The 20,435-nt window shown below is 35.8% G+C and overlaps 1 protein-coding gene across 1 annotated transcript; it reads right to left on the bottom strand.

Moving 5' to 3' along the window:
* Positions 1-142: 142 nt before the first annotated feature.
* LOC110724972 (mediator of RNA polymerase II transcription subunit 33A-like) lies at positions 143-20,120 on the bottom strand. Its single transcript, XM_021904453.1, has 12 exons — positions 19,668-20,120; positions 18,162-18,272; positions 17,433-17,780; positions 15,701-16,020; positions 15,530-15,621; positions 13,851-14,190; positions 9,685-9,892; positions 8,503-8,617; positions 8,246-8,407; positions 5,097-5,742; positions 2,981-3,187; positions 143-1,602 (listed from the first exon to the last, which is right to left on the bottom strand). The coding sequence occupies exons 1-12, from the start codon at positions 19,949-19,951 to the stop codon at positions 488-490; spliced, it is 3,948 nt and encodes a 1,315-aa protein (XP_021760145.1). The 5' UTR covers positions 19,952-20,120; the 3' UTR covers positions 143-487.
* Between the last annotated feature and the right edge of the window lie 315 nt (positions 20,121-20,435).

The raw sequence follows: 20,435 nt of genomic DNA, 5'->3' as shown, positions 1-20,435 counted from the left end.
GATTGTATTCTTAAAAAAGGTGAGATATTGATATCAACAGTTAGAATATTTATAGGCAAAGAAGCATCTGATTAACATGACGGTCTGACGGGATCTTGAAGAGTGTTTGCTCGTAGCACCTGTACAGAGTTAGAACTGTGAATAACTTCAAGTACTACATCTTAGCTTGCATTTGGCTGCAAGGTTAATATTACAAGCGTTCATTTTGTGCACATTTTTCCTGTATTTATTTACTCAACTGATCAGAAAATGCCTACATTATCAGTAAATAAGCTAATATATTCAGTTGCCCTTACTTTCTTTCACTTCCTACAAGGGCTACAACTTTACACTTTTCAGGGGAAAAATATTTAAGGAAAATGAGTTAAATGGCTAGCAGGTATACATCAAGCGAGATCGAAGATAATGCTTCTGAATGATGAAGCTAAGTTGTACACAGCTATTTGAGACCAGAAATTAGTTCTGAATAGAAACTATGTGAAACTTATCAGGCACTTTCAATGATCATCTCAGCAGCAGCACCCATTGCATTTATACCACTAACACCCACCAAAGCGACAGCCAATTCTTCTTCATTCCACAGCCTCAAACCCTTGCTCAAGCTCTTCAAAATATGCACGTCAATTTCTTGCAACCATGCAGGGATGCACCTCACCAACAAACCCAAAAATCCTGACACATAAGCCCTCCAAGTGGCCAATTCACATCCAAGGGAAATCTTTCCTTCAAGAGCAGTAGCCATAAATTCAAGGTGGGAAGCAAGGACCTTGGATCTCAATTTTGAGGCTGATGATGCTGCATCAACGCCCCAGGCAAATAGCCCACAAAGAACTGCAAAGTAAGCCAGTGCATAACCACTTAATGTTGCAACAACACTCCCTGATTCTCCAATGTCAACTGTCCTCTGGGTTGATATAAACCATGAGGGTAACATTTCTTTAAGCAAAGTTTGCAGTAGATTTATTCCCCCAGATATCCAGACAAAGGAAGCCCCAACTGAAGCAGCAAGCTTGACACGTGACATAGCAGAAGTGAGAGAAACTTGTCTGTATCTCATTCCAAATTTGCATTTCTTTAATTTTCCTATAGTCTCATTGGATAAACCACCAGTCGCAATACCTTTCACTGACATCATCAGAAGAGAGACAATTTCTTCTGCCACAAAAGTGATGTTCCTGATGAATGGAGACACGCGTAGGTAAAAGATACCAGGAGCAACAGGGGACATCCCATTGGAATAACCGGAACCAAATCCATGTCCAAGGAGAGCACCCACACCTCCATTTCGACATCTAGGGGATGCATTAAACCCCAAGACCGAAGAAAAACAGCTTCTCAGAAGCTGTACCACAGCATCATTGTTGAGGTTGAAGACAGCGCGTGAGGCAGAATGGATAAGGAAGTCACTCCAGCGCTTGGCCTTTTGAGCCCAGAGAGCTGCTACAATAGGCATGCAAGGCCAAGGACAGCAAGCTGCAAGTACGACCACTCCCCTACCAACCAAGTTCAAATAACGTTCATTGGCTTTATCAATTTTGTAAGTTATGGTGAGGCTCAGCAATGCAGCTAATGGTAGAGGAAGTGTAGGAATAGAGTTACCCACTGCACAAGCAACACAAATCAAGGAAAATTAAAAGGAGCCATCACATTCTTTAAACAATACCACATATGTTTTAAATTTCTAATTTTACTGAAAATAAATGGTCAAAATAAGCAGAGTGCGTAAATTAGAATCTAGAGGGGCAACCAAATAATGGTTTCCAGTGAAAAGTATCTGAGCAGTTAAAGAAGAGCAGATTCATTAGTAATAACTAGGAAATTTAGGGATAGGTGAAAGAAAGGGAAGAATGTCGTCATATATATATATATATATATATATATATATATATATAATGACGACATTTTACAAATAACCCTAATTTATTTTCAAATTCCAGTTATTTATGTACTAAATGCACAATTATTTATTTTTTCCACAATCCCAAAGCGTATTAAATGCACAGGTTTCCACTATCCCAAAGTGTTTTTGCTGCAAATTTTATCATCTAGGTTTTTTAAGTGGAATCACTTTGTTTTGTTTATTATAATGATATAGGGAATTTCGTCCTCTTTTAAAGCTTTTAAATGATTCCTCCCAATTCCTAATAGGTTGAGCATATGAATAAGGGAGTACTTCCTTAGTTTCCTTTACTCGGAATAATTAGGAAAATTTGATATAATATACCTTCTACATATTACTTTTTTGCAAGAAACAACCTTATAAATTTTTTATATTATCCTCAGAGGCTCAAACTTAATCTGCCATTTTGCAACACACCAAGAAAATGACAACATAGAGTCCATCCAAATTCCTATATTGTACCACATTGGCAAATAAGACAGAAGTAAGGAACTGGGTTCTAGAAAATTTTGCTAAGAAATTAAGGTGGGTGACCAAACACTAAAAAGATTTCTCAAACCCAGGTCCCTAGGCTAAGATCTATTCTACTTGGAAATCTATGCAAGTGCCAACATTTCACAAAAAGAACTGTCCTGACTATTTCCTAACTAGAAAAGCAGCAGTTAGATCATCAAATTACCTTCATGCTATACTTATTTACAAAATGTGTTGATTTTTAAGAAGAAATCCGTCTAAGTACTCAAAGTCTCTATGGTGTCAACTCCACTCAAGACTGTCAGTAAGTCAAGAAAAACAAGGTATGAGCTATGAGATTGTCTTTAAATGGAGAAAGACAAGAAAAACAAGGTATCAGGCAGCATAATCACACATTCACACCACTCATTATTCATACTTCATAGACAGTTCTACTAATTTTAAGTCATAGGATTGTGGAACGCCTGGAGGGTGGCTAAAAAAAACAAAGAAAGGTAGTACTAATAACAAAGAATGAGAAGCAAGCAAATATATTACTCCTAGTCTTTATCATGGACACAGAAACTAAGTTCACCAGAGCAACTTGGGAGATTCAAGAAATGATACCTGTAGCAAGACTGGGAACATCAATGCCGGTGGTAGCCAAAACTTTATGTATTTGTTGTTCAACCATGGATAAATTAGCCGCAGGACTTGGCCAATCAGTTCCATTCATAGAAACTGGCTTCCAGACTCCCCTAGTTACTTCGGCTGTGAAGTAGCTCAATATGCTTGCCAAAGACGCTGGAAGAAAGTCAGCAAGATCCTTGAGCCCTATAATCCAAAATTAGCTTCTTCAGTAGCCATAACATTTAAATGTTAAAATCCTCAAATATACCAAAATTCAAAGACTGGATTTAAAAGCATGCAATACCAAACCAAAAATGACAGCATAGACACCAATTAAAAACAATAATGTTTAAGATAGGAAACTATGTCGACAATAGGCAGCCCACAGAGCCAAATATAGGAAATTAATTAATGGCCATGTTATTTCAATAAAACTCATCTTCTGTGATAAGGTATGCCATGATTGCCATCACAGGTTTTTCCAACTTCTGCTGCTGAGAGATATCTATTGCAGCCTTTTACTGCTGTACACTGTCAGCTGTAATGATCCATTGCTAATATTCAGACACCTACAAACGTCTAAACCTTCTACAATTTTCTTAAATCAGAAACCTTTAGAAGGCATATTTCCTTCAACAGTTTTCAGATGAGAAAAGGTTTTAGTGTTTGACTATCTGAAAATATATATCCACGAAATCTGGCATCAGACCAATTTCACCCGAAGTGAACTAAAAATAGCTAATTATATAAAATGAATGACACAAACAGAAACAAGCATTCGCAAGCTGAGTCTCACCATCTGAGTGCTGACTACTGATCATAACACAGTTGAGGTAAAGTGCAAGTGTGCAACTCAAAATAAGGTTGAGAAGCTGAGAAACCTCAAGGCACTAGCTTAGACTCATGATGATAACTAGCTTAAGACACAACTTATGGTGGGACATTAATCTGTCCATCCCAAAAAGATTGGCCCAATTTACTTCGTAGTTTTGTCCCAACAAGATTGTCCCATTTCCTTATTTTTATAACAAGGCCTCCACAATCTTTCTCTACTCTTTTCACTAAGCCACATTTTTCCAAGACCCCAACCAAGTGCTAAATTCAGCAAAAAGCAGGGAAGGAATTGAATAGGAGAAGCCAAATGCAGCAAGTAAATGATGCTTTTTCATCCCTCCTTCCAAACTTAAACCATTATCTTATATTTAATCCACTGCCCCCCATCCTTCATATCACTCCACCACCCACAACAGTATTCCCCTTTCCATCAATCTCCTTTAAGAAATTAAAACATGTTTGTTTCAATATCACAAACGGATTTGATATTTTTCTCTGCAAGAAACTTGTTATAACACATCTCAGCGAAAACCACATCCTTCTGGTCTCATTGTTATGAAACATTGTGCTCTGTTTCAACATATCTTTTCTGTTACATCCATTCCATATTCAAAATTGGCTCTCCGCGTCAAGGGAGCAGAGAAAGGTCATAAAAAGGAGGAAAAAACATTAACTTAGCAGATAAACTGCATTCCCACAACCAAAGAAGAGAACACGTGGCAAGGGGCTTTCTTATTGGTATAGCAGTGTATAACAAAGCATTGATTTTATTTCCTCACTTGATTGCACTAACGAGGAGAAACAGCTAGCTATAGTTGATAAATCACAGCCACAGTGCTACATAGAAGTGTTTTAGACTTTTAGTGTTGTAGGTATGCCTAGAAGTCTAGAACAATATAGAAATGTATGAATATAATATGAATCTTTCATACACCTTAGAGTTCAAGAAATAAGTACTTTACTACTTAATTCAACATGTAAATCTCAAAAATTAAATCCCTCTGTGGCTCAGTCCCTATTTAGTTGACAAACTTTGACCAACACAATGTTTTAAGCTAATTTATCCGACATCTTATTTTAATGTGTAATTGTTGATTAAGGGATATATTCTATTATTGTTAGTGGGTAGTGGGGTACTATTTCATTAGCTGAATAACATAATCATGCTGCATCCGTGATATTTTTTTTTTTTTTTCCATTTTGCTTGTTCTACTTCAGAGTCAAATTACATAAAATACAAATTTTAGGCACATAAAACTACCAGGGATTGCATACCAACCTGTGGCTAGGTCACGTGGAGACAACTTATCATAAGCACATGCTGTTAAAGCCGCATCTAGAACAAAGGGAAGAGCTTCTAAAATATCCCATGCAGGTAGTTGCAGCCGTAGTACAGCCTCTTCCATAGATGAACCAGACGAACTGCTACTTCCAGAAGCTGTACCTCTATTCATTTTCTTAAAGAGCATAGTTAAAAGAGCCTCAACAATTTGATGAACGGGGGTGCCTGGCGTAAGACCAGAAAGTGGGGAGGCAATGCAAGCTTGATGCTGTCTATACCAACATTTTAATTTAGGAAAAGAATCCATAAATATGGGTTCAGTGGAGGGTAGAGTTATCAACTTGGAAATTCTCTGGTATCTACTCTGATCTTTTGCTGCACTGCCACATGATGCTAGCTGGGAGTTCCTCACCAGGAGAAGGTACTCTGGACTTAGCTGGGATGCCACTGATGGCACATCACCCAAGGCTTGCTCAATAGGCGTATGATCAAAACACCACAGTTTCAAAAGAAGAGTAAATGCATTAGAGAACACTGCATGAGAATTTATTTCCTCTCCTGTCGAAAGAGTCCATGATATTTTTGGAGAATAAGATCCAAAAACCTCACAAATGGGCATCAGTTCTCCAGCAAGATGTGGAACCTGAAACAATCATCAGCAAAACAAATACATGAGACTGGAACTCAAAGCAATTCTTCTTTGGAAATTGAACAGTGAATCTATGCTTAAACCTCTCTACCTTCATTCTGCCATTTGCAACCTTATGTGCATGCAATGCACCCTGTTTATGATGTTAGTGATGATTTTCTAGGAAAATATCAAAATCATGCATCCTCTGATCTTTTGTGACTACAATTCCATGTCTTAAAGTATGCATAGTAATGGTGGCTTTTTAGGTTGAGTTTTGCTACAACTGACAGCAACTTGTTTGGTGAATTCAGAAAATCATATAGGTGAAGGGGTTCATGCAAGCAAAATGTGAGGATTCAGGTTGGTGGCGAAACAGAGGTTTGCCCTGTAATTAGGTAAGTACCTGAATACCTGATGTCCTCTGCGTTTCCTATTACAGGATTGGGTTTGGCTGATTGTGGTGCCTCTGGGAAATATTTCTGGGCCAATACATTTTGGATATTACTTAGCTTACATCATATGGCACTTTACGGCAGCATTAGTTCAAGTTTCAAACTCCCTCCATGGACTATGGTTTACCTCAATCACTCATTCTAATTATATTGTTAGCTTTTTATTCCTTTATTATATTCTTATGTATAGGGAGGTATACTCTTTATAATTTATACAAACAAAACAAAACATTACACTAAACCTAACAAGGCATACCTTTATCTTCCTGAAAAATTGATCTAAGTAAGAACCAAAATCCTCTTCCTAAGCTTTGGGAAATCTGGATAAGTTTACATATTAATGACAGCATTTCCCATGACAAAAATGTATAATTTTTATATAAGTGGCCTATTTAAAAGAGGCAAACCTAAAAGATGCTAGAATGATCTTTCTAAGGTAGGATTCAACATGAAAATACAATGCTGAAATGGCAGCCTAAAACTGATTTGACCCAAAGAGACTTTCAAATGCCCACTTCACTAACTTCATGCTCTCTTGACCATCCCTGGTTTCCTGCAGTGGCCCCCTTATCTCTAAGCAAACTCCAGGAGACTTTGCTTTGATGAATCCATTTGTAATAAGAAGTCAAATACCAAACTACCATCTTACATGAAGCAACAAACTTCATCACATAGGAATGATAATAAAGCAGAAAATTGTGAGTTACACGACATTTATGTTTTTTATCTTAAAAAACACACATCTATCTTTCCTATAAGTTCAATTGAGCAAAAGTTCCTTTAATGATGCATCCTTTCCAAATCCAAATTCCAAGCTACAGAACTACCTTTTTGGTTACTTACAAACAAATCTTCCTGCTTCAGATTAACTCCACATTGAAATATTTACATTTTTCCCCCCCTCCAGTTTACAAGCCATATTACCTGGTGGAGCAGTAACCAGGAACATAAAGTAAATCAGTAACATAGGATGCCCTCGAACCATGTATCCATCATTCATTAGACAAGCACTAAGACCTTTACATTGCAAGACTCCTTTTCAGCTGTTTATTAGTCAAATTGTAATTGTGCAACCAGTAGGCCCAAGTAGGAAATAGGTACATAGTCCACTCTCTATACAAAGATTGCAAATTTGAAACAACCTCAACAAGGCCCAAGTAGGAAAAAGGTAGATAGTCCACTCTCTATACAAAGATCGCAAATTTGAAACAACCTCAACAAGGATCAGCAGATCCCTGTTAATCACAAATTTTAACTTGCTGTCAGTCTGTCACATTAATTATCAGAAGAGCATACATTAAAAAGACAGAAGAAAACACATGCAGAAGTGTGGAAGATGGTTCCACGGGAATTTTCGAAACAAAACAAACCGATGCATTTTAAGATCATAACTTCCCCTCATCAAGGTTTTAAGTTCCTTTTTTGAGAATTTTGTACAGCTGGAGTCATATATTAGCTTCTGAAAAAAAAAGTTACATGTCATACTTCTAAATAACTTGTTAATTTTACTACTGCCTCTTGAAAATTCAACTTGCAGTCAAGCCATCCTACTTCCTAGCATCAAAAACATGAAGCATATTCAAGACAAAACACAGACAAAAATTTATTTTTCTGTGCTTAATTTCACAACTGCTTTCCACCTCTATTTTTTCCTAATGACTGCATGAAAATCTCCAAACTTGATCTTTTACTCGTATTTTTTAAAAGCAAATCTATCTTTCTGATTCCTATAGCTCCAAGTGAAATGACAATTTGACGTCCCAAGCCTTTACAAGTGAAAGAGAAAATATGAATTCTTGCCAGCTCAATGAGAACTCAACTCCTAAAAAATGATACTAAAAAGGAGCAACAAAACACAAAGGGTGGGGAAGGTGAACAGCAAGAGTTGGATAGTAGAACATAATATCATCTCCAACATGAATGACTATAGTACTATCAAACTTTTGTAACATAAATTACTGAGAATTGATTAATTTTATGGGCTACATCAACCAATAGACTATCAAATTTAACAAAAGCATTTTTTATGAAATCAAAATAAAGAAGCAACCAGTTCAACCTACCAATCCATGGAGTGAAAAGATCTGCACAATGTCAACTGTTGCTATGCCAATAAGGAGAACATTCAAGAATGGCCCATAACTAATCAAATGACTCTCACTTCCAGAATACTCTGCTGGAATGGGAGGTGACAGCAACCTTAAAAGAAATAGGACAGTGTGTTCCTGTAGAAAAAGATCATATGTAGCAACCATAAAACAATCAGGATGTATAAAAATAGTGAAAAGGGCACAAAAACACCAACGAATAGCAGCTATACCTGCACATTCCAACCACGAATAAGCGATGCCCCACAGAGAATTGTGGCAGCAGATATCTTCTCATCATCTGATCCGCCAACTGCAATCTCATATATTTTCTCTATCTCTGCTAAGCTTCCGATCAGACAAAAGGGAAGTGAGTTCTAAAACGCTGAGAGGGGGGGAGGGGGGGCTACTATGTATCAAGGCACCAGAAATATTATACATAAAAGCAGAATAAGATTATGGAGGATTCTCTCTTTCATTTAATTTTCTTGCCTTTTTCTGCACTTTCAGGAACCTGATTATTAAAGAATTACTTTCCAAAACAAGGGTAAAGGAAGGTTGAACGACATTCTTTTTTTTCCAAATTATGAGGTACAAAAGTAAAGTGGCTCGTTAAACCACCTAGGTCTCCTTTTTGGTATGAAAACATTACAAAGCTTTTCTTTCCAAAACAAGGATCTGATAAAAATATCCTTTCCATTATATTTAGTTGCAAGTTAACGTCAAAATTCCCTTTCGCCCGCATACGGAGGATAGAATCCCAACAGAAAAGCAGGTGTGCGAGTACAGAACTTATCCTCAAGAAGAATTAAGCTACAGCATTGACTAAATGAAATCATTAAACAATTAACAGCCAGAACCCAATAAAAGAATGGGGAACTTCAAGGCAGAAGTAAGCCAAAGGAATTTAGTTGCTTTTAAAAAAATTTAGTCTCCCAACCAGAAACAAAAATATGGCCATGCAACTAGCTTCATTAATTAAATTCTTGGGGGTGGCACCAATGATATCGAATCTGGTCTACAATTTGTAGGTGAATATCAGCAAAGATATCACTGACGTATAGGAACCCTATTCCCAACTATAGACCTTGAGTATCAACACCAAAAATGTCTACATTACAATTTACAAATCACTGCTGAAGTATTGATTCATGTTTTGTATAACCTTAAAGTGAAGAGAAAAAAAATTATTTTGAAAAACAAGTGTTAATTTATAGAATTAGTTTACAAAATATAAAAAAAAAAAAGGAAGGGGGGGGGGGGGGGGGGGGGGGGGGGGGATAAATAACAACAACAAAACCACCACCCCAACATAATAGCCCCTTCAACTCCAGCCCCACATTCCATTTAAAGCACAAAGAAATACTAAGGTATACATTAAATATAGCAATGTGGTATCAAGTGAAGCATTATACCTTGAAGCAGGGCAGGAAACCAGAGCATTCACCAATGCAGAAGTAAGTGGGGAACCTTTCATTAATGATGACCAACCAGTAACTTGTCCAGATACACGGGGAATTTGGTTGACCCGTGCATTCACATAGCCAGGCCATGTGTATGCTGATATGTCCAATAAATTTCTAGCAATACAAGCCTCGACAATTAGATGGCGCAAATTCCCAGCTGGCAAGTTACAAGATAGGTCATCAAATTATGTATATACACAAACGCTTGTACTTCATAAATAAAACTAGCAAACTAGATTAAAGGGTGTTAAGATCTAAAGAAGTAGCAACTAATGCAGCTAAGGCTAACCTGTATGCAGAAAAAGTCCAGGTTAGGTTGTTAGAACCGAGAATGCCAAACAGGTGCACATAAGTGAATATAATGGCCCAATAACATGGACGGAATAATGTATATCCTTTTGCATAGGAACAAGATAATTTGTGATCATATACATACAATAAATCCAACATAAACATGATTAGTATTTTAGTGTCCATATCCATTTAGCCTTTTGGTCCAGAACACACAAGCAAAGTCAATCCCTTATTTAGAACTTTAGAATACTTGAACTTATAAGAATTATAACTAATGAATCGCAATAGAATCAAGAATTAGTGTTAGGGAGTCCTTAAAAAAGGTAAAGTTACAAGCAGAGTGCCAAACACATTGTACACTGGAAAGAAAAGCATTAAGAATACCACAAAGCGCTCCATGAAAAATTGTGGTCACAGTAACGGTTGTGTTGTCGCATAGATGGCTTGCAACAATCAGATAGAGAAGATCGTTGACTTCCCTGTAATAACTTTTTTAAAAAATCAACAAAAGTAAACTTTTTGAACTTCCAAAGTCATATTTTGTACTTATACCACGATAGTGCCAAAGTAATTATAAATACTCCATTACTTTTTTTGTTTACACTATTTAAATTTAACTATTACAATAACCTTTTATCATAAATCAAGTAACATAATAATAAATTGTCTATATGAGTTCATTAAGGCAACATGAAATAGAATGCATAAAGAAAAGCAACAGAAAAGTAAAATAAAAATTTTAACATCAGAGAAAAAAATGAAGCCCAACCCACATCTCATTCAAGCTGTTTTTCAAATGTATAAACAACTATTTTTTTTAAAATCAACTTCGCAAAGTAGTCAAAGTCCACGTGTATTATTTTTCCTCCCATGGAAGCCAACTACCAAGTTTCTAAAACTATTTTCTTCTACTCTAAACAAAAATATTTCAAAAGGAGGCATTGCTTCTATCTCTACTTTTTTCTCGCTTCTACATCACCATCTTCCATCACTATTTTCTTCTTAGATACGGGCTATGTTACATTGACACGGGTACGGGTATCCGATATTGGTACGGATCCGAGTGTCCGATACATCATTTTCAAAAATTTAGAACTAGACCGTCTTAACTTTGGACTCGGGTACGGATACGGCAATAAAAGGAAAAAAAAAAAAAGAATAATTGTGGCAAGTTCCTATAAAAATTTTAACAAGTTTTTATGTACTCCGTATTAGACTATATAGTGTAGTACTATTTACCTAATCTAAAAATGCACAGCACAAATTTATTAGAAAAATATAAGTACTCTTATTTACTGTGCAAGCTTTAAAAAGTATAGATTATAATTTCTTAAAAAAAAAAAAAAAAAAAAAAAAAAAAAAAAAAAAAAAAAAAAAGAGAAAATGGAGTGTGGGGTAGCCTGTAGCAGTACTTGTCGGTCTTTCTTTCAAAAGAAAAGTAATACTTGTCGGTCTATATTTCTCTCTCCAGCCATTTATTTTTTATTTCTCTCTCCTCTCTCCTCTGTAATATAGTTGATTCATCTTCTCACCATTTTTATAGCTCCAAAGAGCTTGCAGCCATGAACTCGCCAAAGCTTAAAGTTAATAGTCTGAATTTCTGAGATTTAATTAACGTCCATATCCGAGAGCAAGATGACGTATCCGGAACGGATTTCATACCCTGATCCATTTTGGGTCGTACCGACCCGGGTATGACGGCAATTTTGCCGTGTCCGAGTAACATAGGATACGGGTACATCAAAGACCAGCAGACAAATAGCACAAAAAGAAACCCCAAATTCAAGATCTCCAATTTAAAGACCTTGGCAAATAGATCCCTCGACATGATCTACACAAAAAATTACAATCATAAATCTATCTTTCTTTGTCCATCCATCCAAAGTTAACATTAACCTCACCAAGAATTAATAAACATTAAAATCTAATATGTTTCTTTTGACCTTTGGTTCTTCCTCAAAAAGTGTTCAAAAAATTCACGGTTGTTAGACTAACAATTGCAGAGTAGGGTTCTACCATTACAGAACGACCATTGCGGTGAATTGGGGGTGATTTCTATCTCAGCATTATATACCAGGGCTTCACAGGACGGTCACTCAAAAACCCATTATATGATGCCCATTTCTAGAACAAAACAGCCAAGGTTGTTTTTAATGCCCCTAACACATAAAGATTCCACTGGAAAAATCACAATGGAGATATTTTAATTCTTAGAAATACGATTAACGGATTAAATACTCAGCTAAAATCTTAGGCATAACATTAATATGCTCATTTTACATAGGTCTTGTTTGGCAAATGGTTGTTGGCAGTTGGCTGGTTCACTAGGCTAGTTTGACTAGCTGGAATGCTTGGCTGTTTATAATGGCTTTTGAAATTGGTTGTTTAAGCTGGCTGTTTATAAAAGTGTTTGGTAAATTAATTGTTGGTTGTTGGTTGTTTATTAGATAATTTGTGGGCCAACAAGCCAAAAGACAATGAAAAAGCTGAGAAAAAAGCTGCTCAAAGCAGCTTTTTCATTTTAACTTAAAAGCCAGCTTTTTCGCTGACTAAAAAGCCAATTACCAAACACATTTTTTGGCTGTTTGACCACCTAAAAAAGCCAAAAGCTAACCAAAAAGCCATTAAAAAACCAATTACCAAACATGGCCATAGTGTCTCTACCCCGTCTCTTAAGCATTTTATGAGTTTATATGCATTCTTCGGAGAAATTGTATCTAGCATCTGCCCTCTGGTTGTGGTTTTAGCTTCACTTTATTTTGTAGGAGTTGGTACTTTTCATCCGCTTTTCAACCTATTTGGAACAGACACGGAGGCTTTTATAATTGAAGTGTTTGTGACCTGGCTTTTTGGAGCTTTGAGATGCAAGATGGGCCTTTTGAAGAGGCAAGTTCGGCTTGGATCAAGTGAGTGCAAAATCAGGCCTAATGCACCCAGTCCACCAGAGAAGGTGGCCTGACCAGGCGTGCTAAAAATGCTTGAAGGAAATTTTCAGCAGCTTGGTTTGCAGACCTGATCGGACAGTAATATCTCAATTCACCGGGCGAGGTTGCAGGTTTGCAGCTCACATATTAGCAAGTTCATTTTCTCCCTCTTGGCACTGGCTAAAATGGGCAGTTTTGTTCAGCCCACCAGGTGTTCTGTTGACACTGTTTTAGTGTTTTTCTATTATTGTTATCTTTTCAAGTAGCCTATATAAATCTATAAAGAGACATACGAGACTTCTGCTGTTATTATTATAACTCCCTTTCATTAGAACCCTAGTTTTAGGTTTTCAACATTATTCTCTCAACTTTGCAATTGGATCAAAGTTATATTTAAATTCAAGACTTTGTTTCCTCCTCAATTAGTATTGTCGTCTTTTTTCCTATTATCTATATTACTTATCGCCTAACTTTTTATTGCTTATCCCATTTCATGTCTTTGAATGTTAAAGTTGCTGTCTCTAAATTTAATATGACTGAGTAGTATTTTCTAGGGTTGGACAATGGACATCTATGAATGCATAAAGGGAACTTAATTGAATGGATTGATTGCTTACAAAATCACATTATCTTTCTATAGTTTGTTAACATTACTTAGTTGATTAGATTCTGGCCGGATTTGATTGATTAATTTATTTACATTGATTATGCGCCATGAGGTGAATAAATAAATAAAATAAATTAAAAAAAACACACTGCTAAATTGCAAAAGCTTGCTAGTTACATGTTCTAAGGGTAACAAATGACTTGACCTGTCAAACAGACTGTCAATCACTTAGCTACAATGAAAGTACAATATAGAAGCATATTTGTGAAAGCAGAGAAGAAACCACTCACCACAGTTAATTGGTACATCACTGACGCTGACAGAATCAAGGTATCCACTGTTAATATTGAGTCCCGAAAGATACATTATAGCTGTGATAGCAGCCTGATTTGCAATTGAAGCAACAGATGGTGGAGGAGTCAACAAGCCTTCATACTCACCTAACTGCTGCAAACAGGAAACCAACTCATGGCGACGACTACTAGAAGCCTGTTTATCCTCCCTTTGACTAAACTCAGACCCCTTAATATCTTCGTCAATAAGGTTAAGAAGCACAAGAGGTGTAATGGATAATAACATGCACAAGCAAGAGTCAAGACGAGCTACAGGGCCATCACAGGGATTTTTCTCCTGAAACAGTAACGAAGGAAATAACATCAATAAAAAACATGAGATATATACATTATACTTCCATATATTCCATATCCCTTGTATCCAAGAATACATGAATCTCTCAAATGTAGAAAAAGGCATGCAAAATTCCCTTATCATCAACAATTATACATGGACCTCAAAGTTAAAGGCCTGAAGTTATCTAGCAACAAAGTATGGTAGTGTTCTTTTAACCTGAATTTCACTTATCTAATCTTATCATACTTTATTAGTCTTGGCCTTATATAATATAAGCTAATCTGAACTTGTAAGCTCTTATATTATCTTATTTGAATTTATTAGCCTTATCTTATCTAAACTTATTTGAACTTATTTAACCTTAAAAAATTCATTAAAAACAAAGAAATAAAAACAAATAAATAAAAAAAAAAATTTAAAAAAAAAAAGTGAAAACAAGGTAAGGAAAACAGAGCCTAACACAAAACTTCCTTTCCTATGAAGCAATTATATTAAGGAGTGGTAGCAGACAGGCTGATGCCATTGATTGAGTTATCAACCTTTAGATTACAAAGTATAAGCATGCTCTCTTTCTTGACAAAAGAGCTAGTTGTAAAAAAAAAAATTAAAAAAATCTGAGGTTAATAATCAAAGGGAAAGGGAATGAACAAGCCCTTTCCATTCCCTTTCCTTAGCCACCACTACACCACCATAAACACACCAGCCACCACCCTTTCTACCCTACCCCTACCATCCAGCCTCACTTGCAGCCCCTCGCTGCACCTCCCACACCCCTTGCAAGGGGTGTGGGAGATGCGGCGAGTGAGGCTAGGTGGTGGCTGGAAAAGTGGGAAAATGAAGAAAGAGGGGGTTGTGTGGTGGTGGTCGTGATTCCCTTTGTTTTTTACAACAAACAACATACTAAATGTAAAGTGCTTTCCTTCCATGCTCTTTCTTTCCCTTTGTTCACTCCATTCCATTTACCCCTGCAAACCAAACGGCCCCTTATAATGTAGAATAAGACTCATACAGTATTAGCCTACAGCCAACAAATGTGATAAGGTTTTTCTACACTGACTTGTAATTTTTTAACCCTTTTAAGGCAGAAGAAGATATTGTTTCTCCAAATGATAGATATTACTATTCCCTCCCATATTAGTTGTCAGATGTAAATGAGAATAATTAAAGAAGCACAGTGTTTCCCACCATTTATATATTACTTTTGGCCATAAGCATATAAAATGTCATGTTTATTGTAATTGGAAGCTTGACAGCTATTTTGGTATATCTAAAGAAGGAAAACTTGACAGCCACAATGGGACAGAAGGATTATTATGCTACTTAGACTGAATAAAAATACCCTTTGAACAAGGCGTAGGATTGCAATCCATAAGCCTAGGAAGGTGTCATGCCATGTGGTGCTGTAAAGTGCCTGAAGTGATTTGACCATACCTGCATGTGAAGCAAGTAAATTCTCAATTCATATGATATGAAACAAATCACAACATGAAACACCAAGTGAAAAGCATACTAGTAAGTGTATCAATGGCACATGTTGGAGTCACTACAATTCCTTCCATAGCATCTTCTAAAAACAGGTCAATTGGGAGCCACAGAGAAGAGTTACTAGCACCATGGCATTGAATAGAGGACGGTAAAAAGCATCCAGGGGCCATTACTGCATGAAACTGGTGCTGGAGGCTTGTCTTGCTTTGCCAATGAAGATGCTTGCTTGTATCAGATGCCATCTGCGCAAATATTTCTGGAGTTGTGAGCTTGGAACTCCTTAAGGCCGATGATTTTGAAGCAAGTAGTTGTAGATGTTGGTAGAAATCACTCCAATGTGAGGGCCTAGGCAATGCATGAAAGGGATCAGAACTTAATGTTGGTTGCCCTATAATTAATTATACATAAATAAATGATGAAATAATTAATTACTCTCTCCTATAGAAATAATAGTCAGATACACTAGTTTGAGATGTTGAGAAATTCACTCTCCTAAAATAGGAGTTTAACATAATTAAATTTCCCAAGTGCCATTATTCAGTTCAAATAATGGATAGATGATGGGGATGGTGTACTTGTTGCTTCTTTTAGATAAGAAAAAAATTCCACTAAAAGAAAACTAATTACAGAGTAAGGAGAACGGTAATCCAACACCAAGAAACTAAAAAGAAGAATCTCCAAAGAAACTAAAAAGAAGAATCTCCAACGTTGATTTAAATCCGATAGGGAGAATCCAAGAAAGACTCGGAAGCATAAGCAAAGAGAAGAGATCTGGAAATTGCCATAAGGAGTCAAGTAGCATGCTAGAAAACATTACCCCCATCAACCTAAGCCATTAAGCGATGCTCTTATTGTAAATAAATACCAATAACTATTAACTACACTACATGTTACAAAGAGGGGAATAGGGTGAGATTACATTCAATCAATCAATCAAAGCCTTAATCCCACAAGTGAGATTACATTTTTGACACTTCTTTTAAATAATTATGTTGACCCATAAGTCCATAACCCTAAACCTCTGTTTACAGTCCTACAACTTTCAATTATTATTAGCAACTTTGTTGTAAATATTAACCACAGCGATACATTGTATATCAACCTCAGATCTATAATTTAGCCATTACTTGATAATCATATTAAAAAATAAAAAATAAAAAAAATTATTTAAAAAAATAAATGGAAGTTTTTAATAACATTTATCAAAAGCCATACAACATCTATATTAGAATTTAAAATCAATAATTCGTTAATTACAAATCAAATTGGATCAAATAAACCTATCCCATATAAAACTACAGTTGTCGTATGTGATGACACTTCTACAATCAAAATACCTTTTTTTATATAATTTGAATATTTGATTCATGTATTCTTCCACGATGAAGTCAAAATGATCAGAGTGAGTCATAAGTTAGCAGTCCCAAGTCACATTAATTATAATAATTTAATAAAATAAAATAATCTAATGCATTTTAAATATAAAACTACTTTTTCCTTTAATTCAAGTATAAACTACATAAATAAGATGGGCCTTTTAAGCAATTAATTTAAAGTTCAAGTGCAGTACAACAGTTTTATTTTAAAATACTGCAGCATCATTGCAAGAGTGCAACAACTATTTACATCAGCAAGCAAGTAATGCTAAAGATGTTCAACTAAAATTTAGACCCTTGCAATCTCCTGTTTCAATTAGCAAAGAAATAATTTCGAAGATGAAATTATATACACAAGCACCATAATAAAATAGCGCTTACATATTTTGACGCACCAAAAAAAGAATCTGTGACGTTACTTTACTCTGCAAAGATTCTACTATCATCTCAACAGCCATCAAGGTATTTCTCTTCAGTACTCCCTCTTGGAATTCTATTTTGTTTTCCAGAAAGCGGCCATGATTAACAATATCCATATCCTGTATCCCAGTCAGCCATCTAGAAATCTTCTCTGGACTGTATTCCAGCAACCCTTCATCATCCAAAGATGCATCAACTAATTGCCACACGTTGGAAAATACAAAAAGCACTGAAAGAACAGCAGGACCAGAAGCTTGAATCCCATAGAGATCTGAAAGATGTAGAGCATCATCTATGGCTTTCAAGATTCTGCAACCAAATTTAAGTTAAATGTTAAAAACATAGCCATAGCATCAATCACATATCTGATAAAGATGGACTAATACATACGAAGCCCACTAATAACATATTCCAAGAATGTTAACTACTCCGTATCAACTAAAAGAAAAGGCTGTACTGGAGCAATCCAAATAGGACTTTTCTTCATAAAACCATATGCATTCTGCCACATTATTGCATTTTAGTAACACTATCTTATTCTTTTCTTTGTTTTAATCTTTGTCCTTCAAAGCCTTCATTAGAAATTAATCAAACATATTTCAGATAAATACTCAGTAAACCTAGAAGCACCCTAATTTTCATAACATGCAGTCCACTTTCTAAAGGAGAACGGCTCAAAGTTATGCTTACTTCTCATGGTTTGATTCATGCAGTTGAGATGCAAATGAAGAGCCATATCTTTTAAGTAGTTCCATATAGAGTCTATAGGCGGCAGGATGAACACGTCGACTTGAAATCACCCTGCAAAATGTCAAAATACAATTGAAGTTGACAGCACCAAGTGCAGCTAGTAGGAGTATACACTGACAGAAAATACAAAAAGCAACATTAAACTACAGAAGGTTTTTTATTTTTATTTATTGGCTTTTCTGGGGAAAGAGAAAAACAAGAGTATTACAACCATAACTAGTAGAAATTCTTTCATCATCATAAAGATGTAAAGCATTAGAGGACATGAGTTTTCTAGAGCTAGAGGGGGGAAAAAATTGTGCCAATCACACTTTTGGATAAAGACAAGGCATGAGACAACAGACTTACAATATATGGAAACCAAGGTATAATGAGATAATGAGTTGAAAGTAGAGTAGACAACTCGATTTAAGAGTTCTTTAAATATAGTTTGTTTAATGATTATAATAAAAAATTGTGGAAAGGTAATTATGAGGATTTTAGTGAAGGTCTTTCAGTTAATTTATGCCTTTTTTTCCATAGCTCTTCTTTTTCCTTCAAAATTGATAAAACAAATAGGGAAAACAAAAGAAAACTAAAAAAAAAAAAAAAAACTACAAAACTACTCATTTTTCAATAGTTTTACATAATAACAATTAAGTGAAAACTTTATCAGACTCTATTTATCAAAGGTTTCCATGACAACAAACCAAGCAAATGAAAGTTAGACATTTCCATATATTTATGTAGGTTTACTTTTCTATAATTTCTATAAATTTATGACCCCTTTCTTTTCCACATTAAATTGGTTCCCAATCTTCCCAACCAAAGTATGAGTCCTTCTTCACTAGGAACTTCCAATTGCACCTCACCAACTCAAATTTGTTTCCCCAACTAGGAAAAAAAAAAAAACTCTTCTCTCCTCCCTCACGATAAAAGCAAGCAACTCACAAAAGTCGGCCCAAATTCATTGCAAACACACACACACCACTCTCCCTCCTCCCTCTCCTCCCAACCCATCCAACCAACTTCCCCCGCCCTCTTCAAACCACGAACTCAATCCTCATTTATACGTAGTATGCGCCCCACTTTGCAATACATGATCAAAAAATAGGCTTAAATGTTATGGTCTGATTAATTATACCCAAAATTTGCCATCATCATATTTTATACCTCTCCTTATTACCATCTTGATGCTATAAGCTCAATCCCCACTTTTGTGAACACTTTACGCCAACACATAGCAGTCGTTAATTCGTATACCACATACAATACCAATCTGTCTAATTGACCTTTTAACATAATTATGTTTTCCCTAACAGTTAATCCTTGATCAATACACAAATTTTCAACATTGATTACATTTATACAACAAAAACACATTAAAATTAGTCAATATAGCATGAAATTAAGCATTAAACTATAACTTTATATGTTATAAAAAAAAATGCATAAAAATCAAATTACCTAGTAGAAAGCAAAGCAAGAACAAGCATAGGAGGAACAAACTTAAGAGCCAAAGCTTTTTCCAGAAACTTCCATGTAATTGGAAAATTGTTATTCCAGCAAATATGAGAAACCAACAGATGAGAGAGCTCAACGGAAGGTAGAGTCAACCCAGCCGAGTTGAGGATGGAACCGAGTTGAATCGCCCAAACCATTGGATTAGTGTTCTTATCTTGAGCTAATTTGGTAAGTTCGAGAACAGTGTCCCAAATTCCTCCTCCATTTGTTTGCAGGGTTTCCGCCATTGTAGAATTCTTGGAGGAGATCGAAAGGAAATTTGGGAATGAGGAGGTCTTAATTTTTTATTTTAGAGTGTGGGTTTTAAAACTTTTGACTAGAAGAAATGAAGAGTCAGTTCTGGTGGCGAAGGGGAGATTCGGCCGTAATAGGAATTGATATGCTACGTTACTCGAGTTATGTGGCTGGCTACGGAATGCAAGTTTATACTTCATATCAAAGAGCTCGTTCTACTACGGGTTCGATCGTTATCGGTCTATGCACCAGAAATTCTTGGCCTCAGGTAGAGTCCAAGTAAGGGTATTTTCGTAAATTAAAAAAAGTACCTTATCTGTACATTTAAAGTTAGTACCAACGAGATATATAGATTACCATTTTTAGTAGTATCGAAATATCATCTTACAACACATTGGTATCATCATAGCAGAGGCGGATTCAGGGGCGTACGTAGAGGTACAGTTGTACCCCCATTCTCAAAAAAAAATATTGAGC

This window comes from Chenopodium quinoa, unplaced genomic scaffold, assembly GCF_001683475.1.
Source record: "Chenopodium quinoa cultivar QQ74 unplaced genomic scaffold, ASM168347v1, whole genome shotgun sequence".
In the NCBI taxonomy this organism is placed as follows: Eukaryota; Viridiplantae; Streptophyta; class Magnoliopsida; order Caryophyllales; family Amaranthaceae; genus Chenopodium; species Chenopodium quinoa.
The sequence above is the reverse complement of the archived record's forward strand: the minus strand, read 5'-3'. Positions and strand labels throughout refer to the sequence as shown.

Excerpts from the sequence above, each read along its gene's own strand:
- LOC110724972 (XM_021904453.1), bottom strand. The coding sequence starts at position 19,951 with ATGGCGGAAACCCTGCAAACAAATGGAGGAGGAATTTGGGACACTGTT. Across the intron at positions 16,021-17,432 it reads TTTTTGGTGCGTCAAAATAT|GCCCTCACATTGGAGTGATT; the intron begins GTAAGCGCTATT and ends TGCATTGCCTAG. Across the intron at positions 3,188-5,096 it reads TCCACGTGACCTAGCCACAG|GGCTCAAGGATCTTGCTGAC; the intron begins GTTGGTATGCAA and ends TTTGGATTATAG.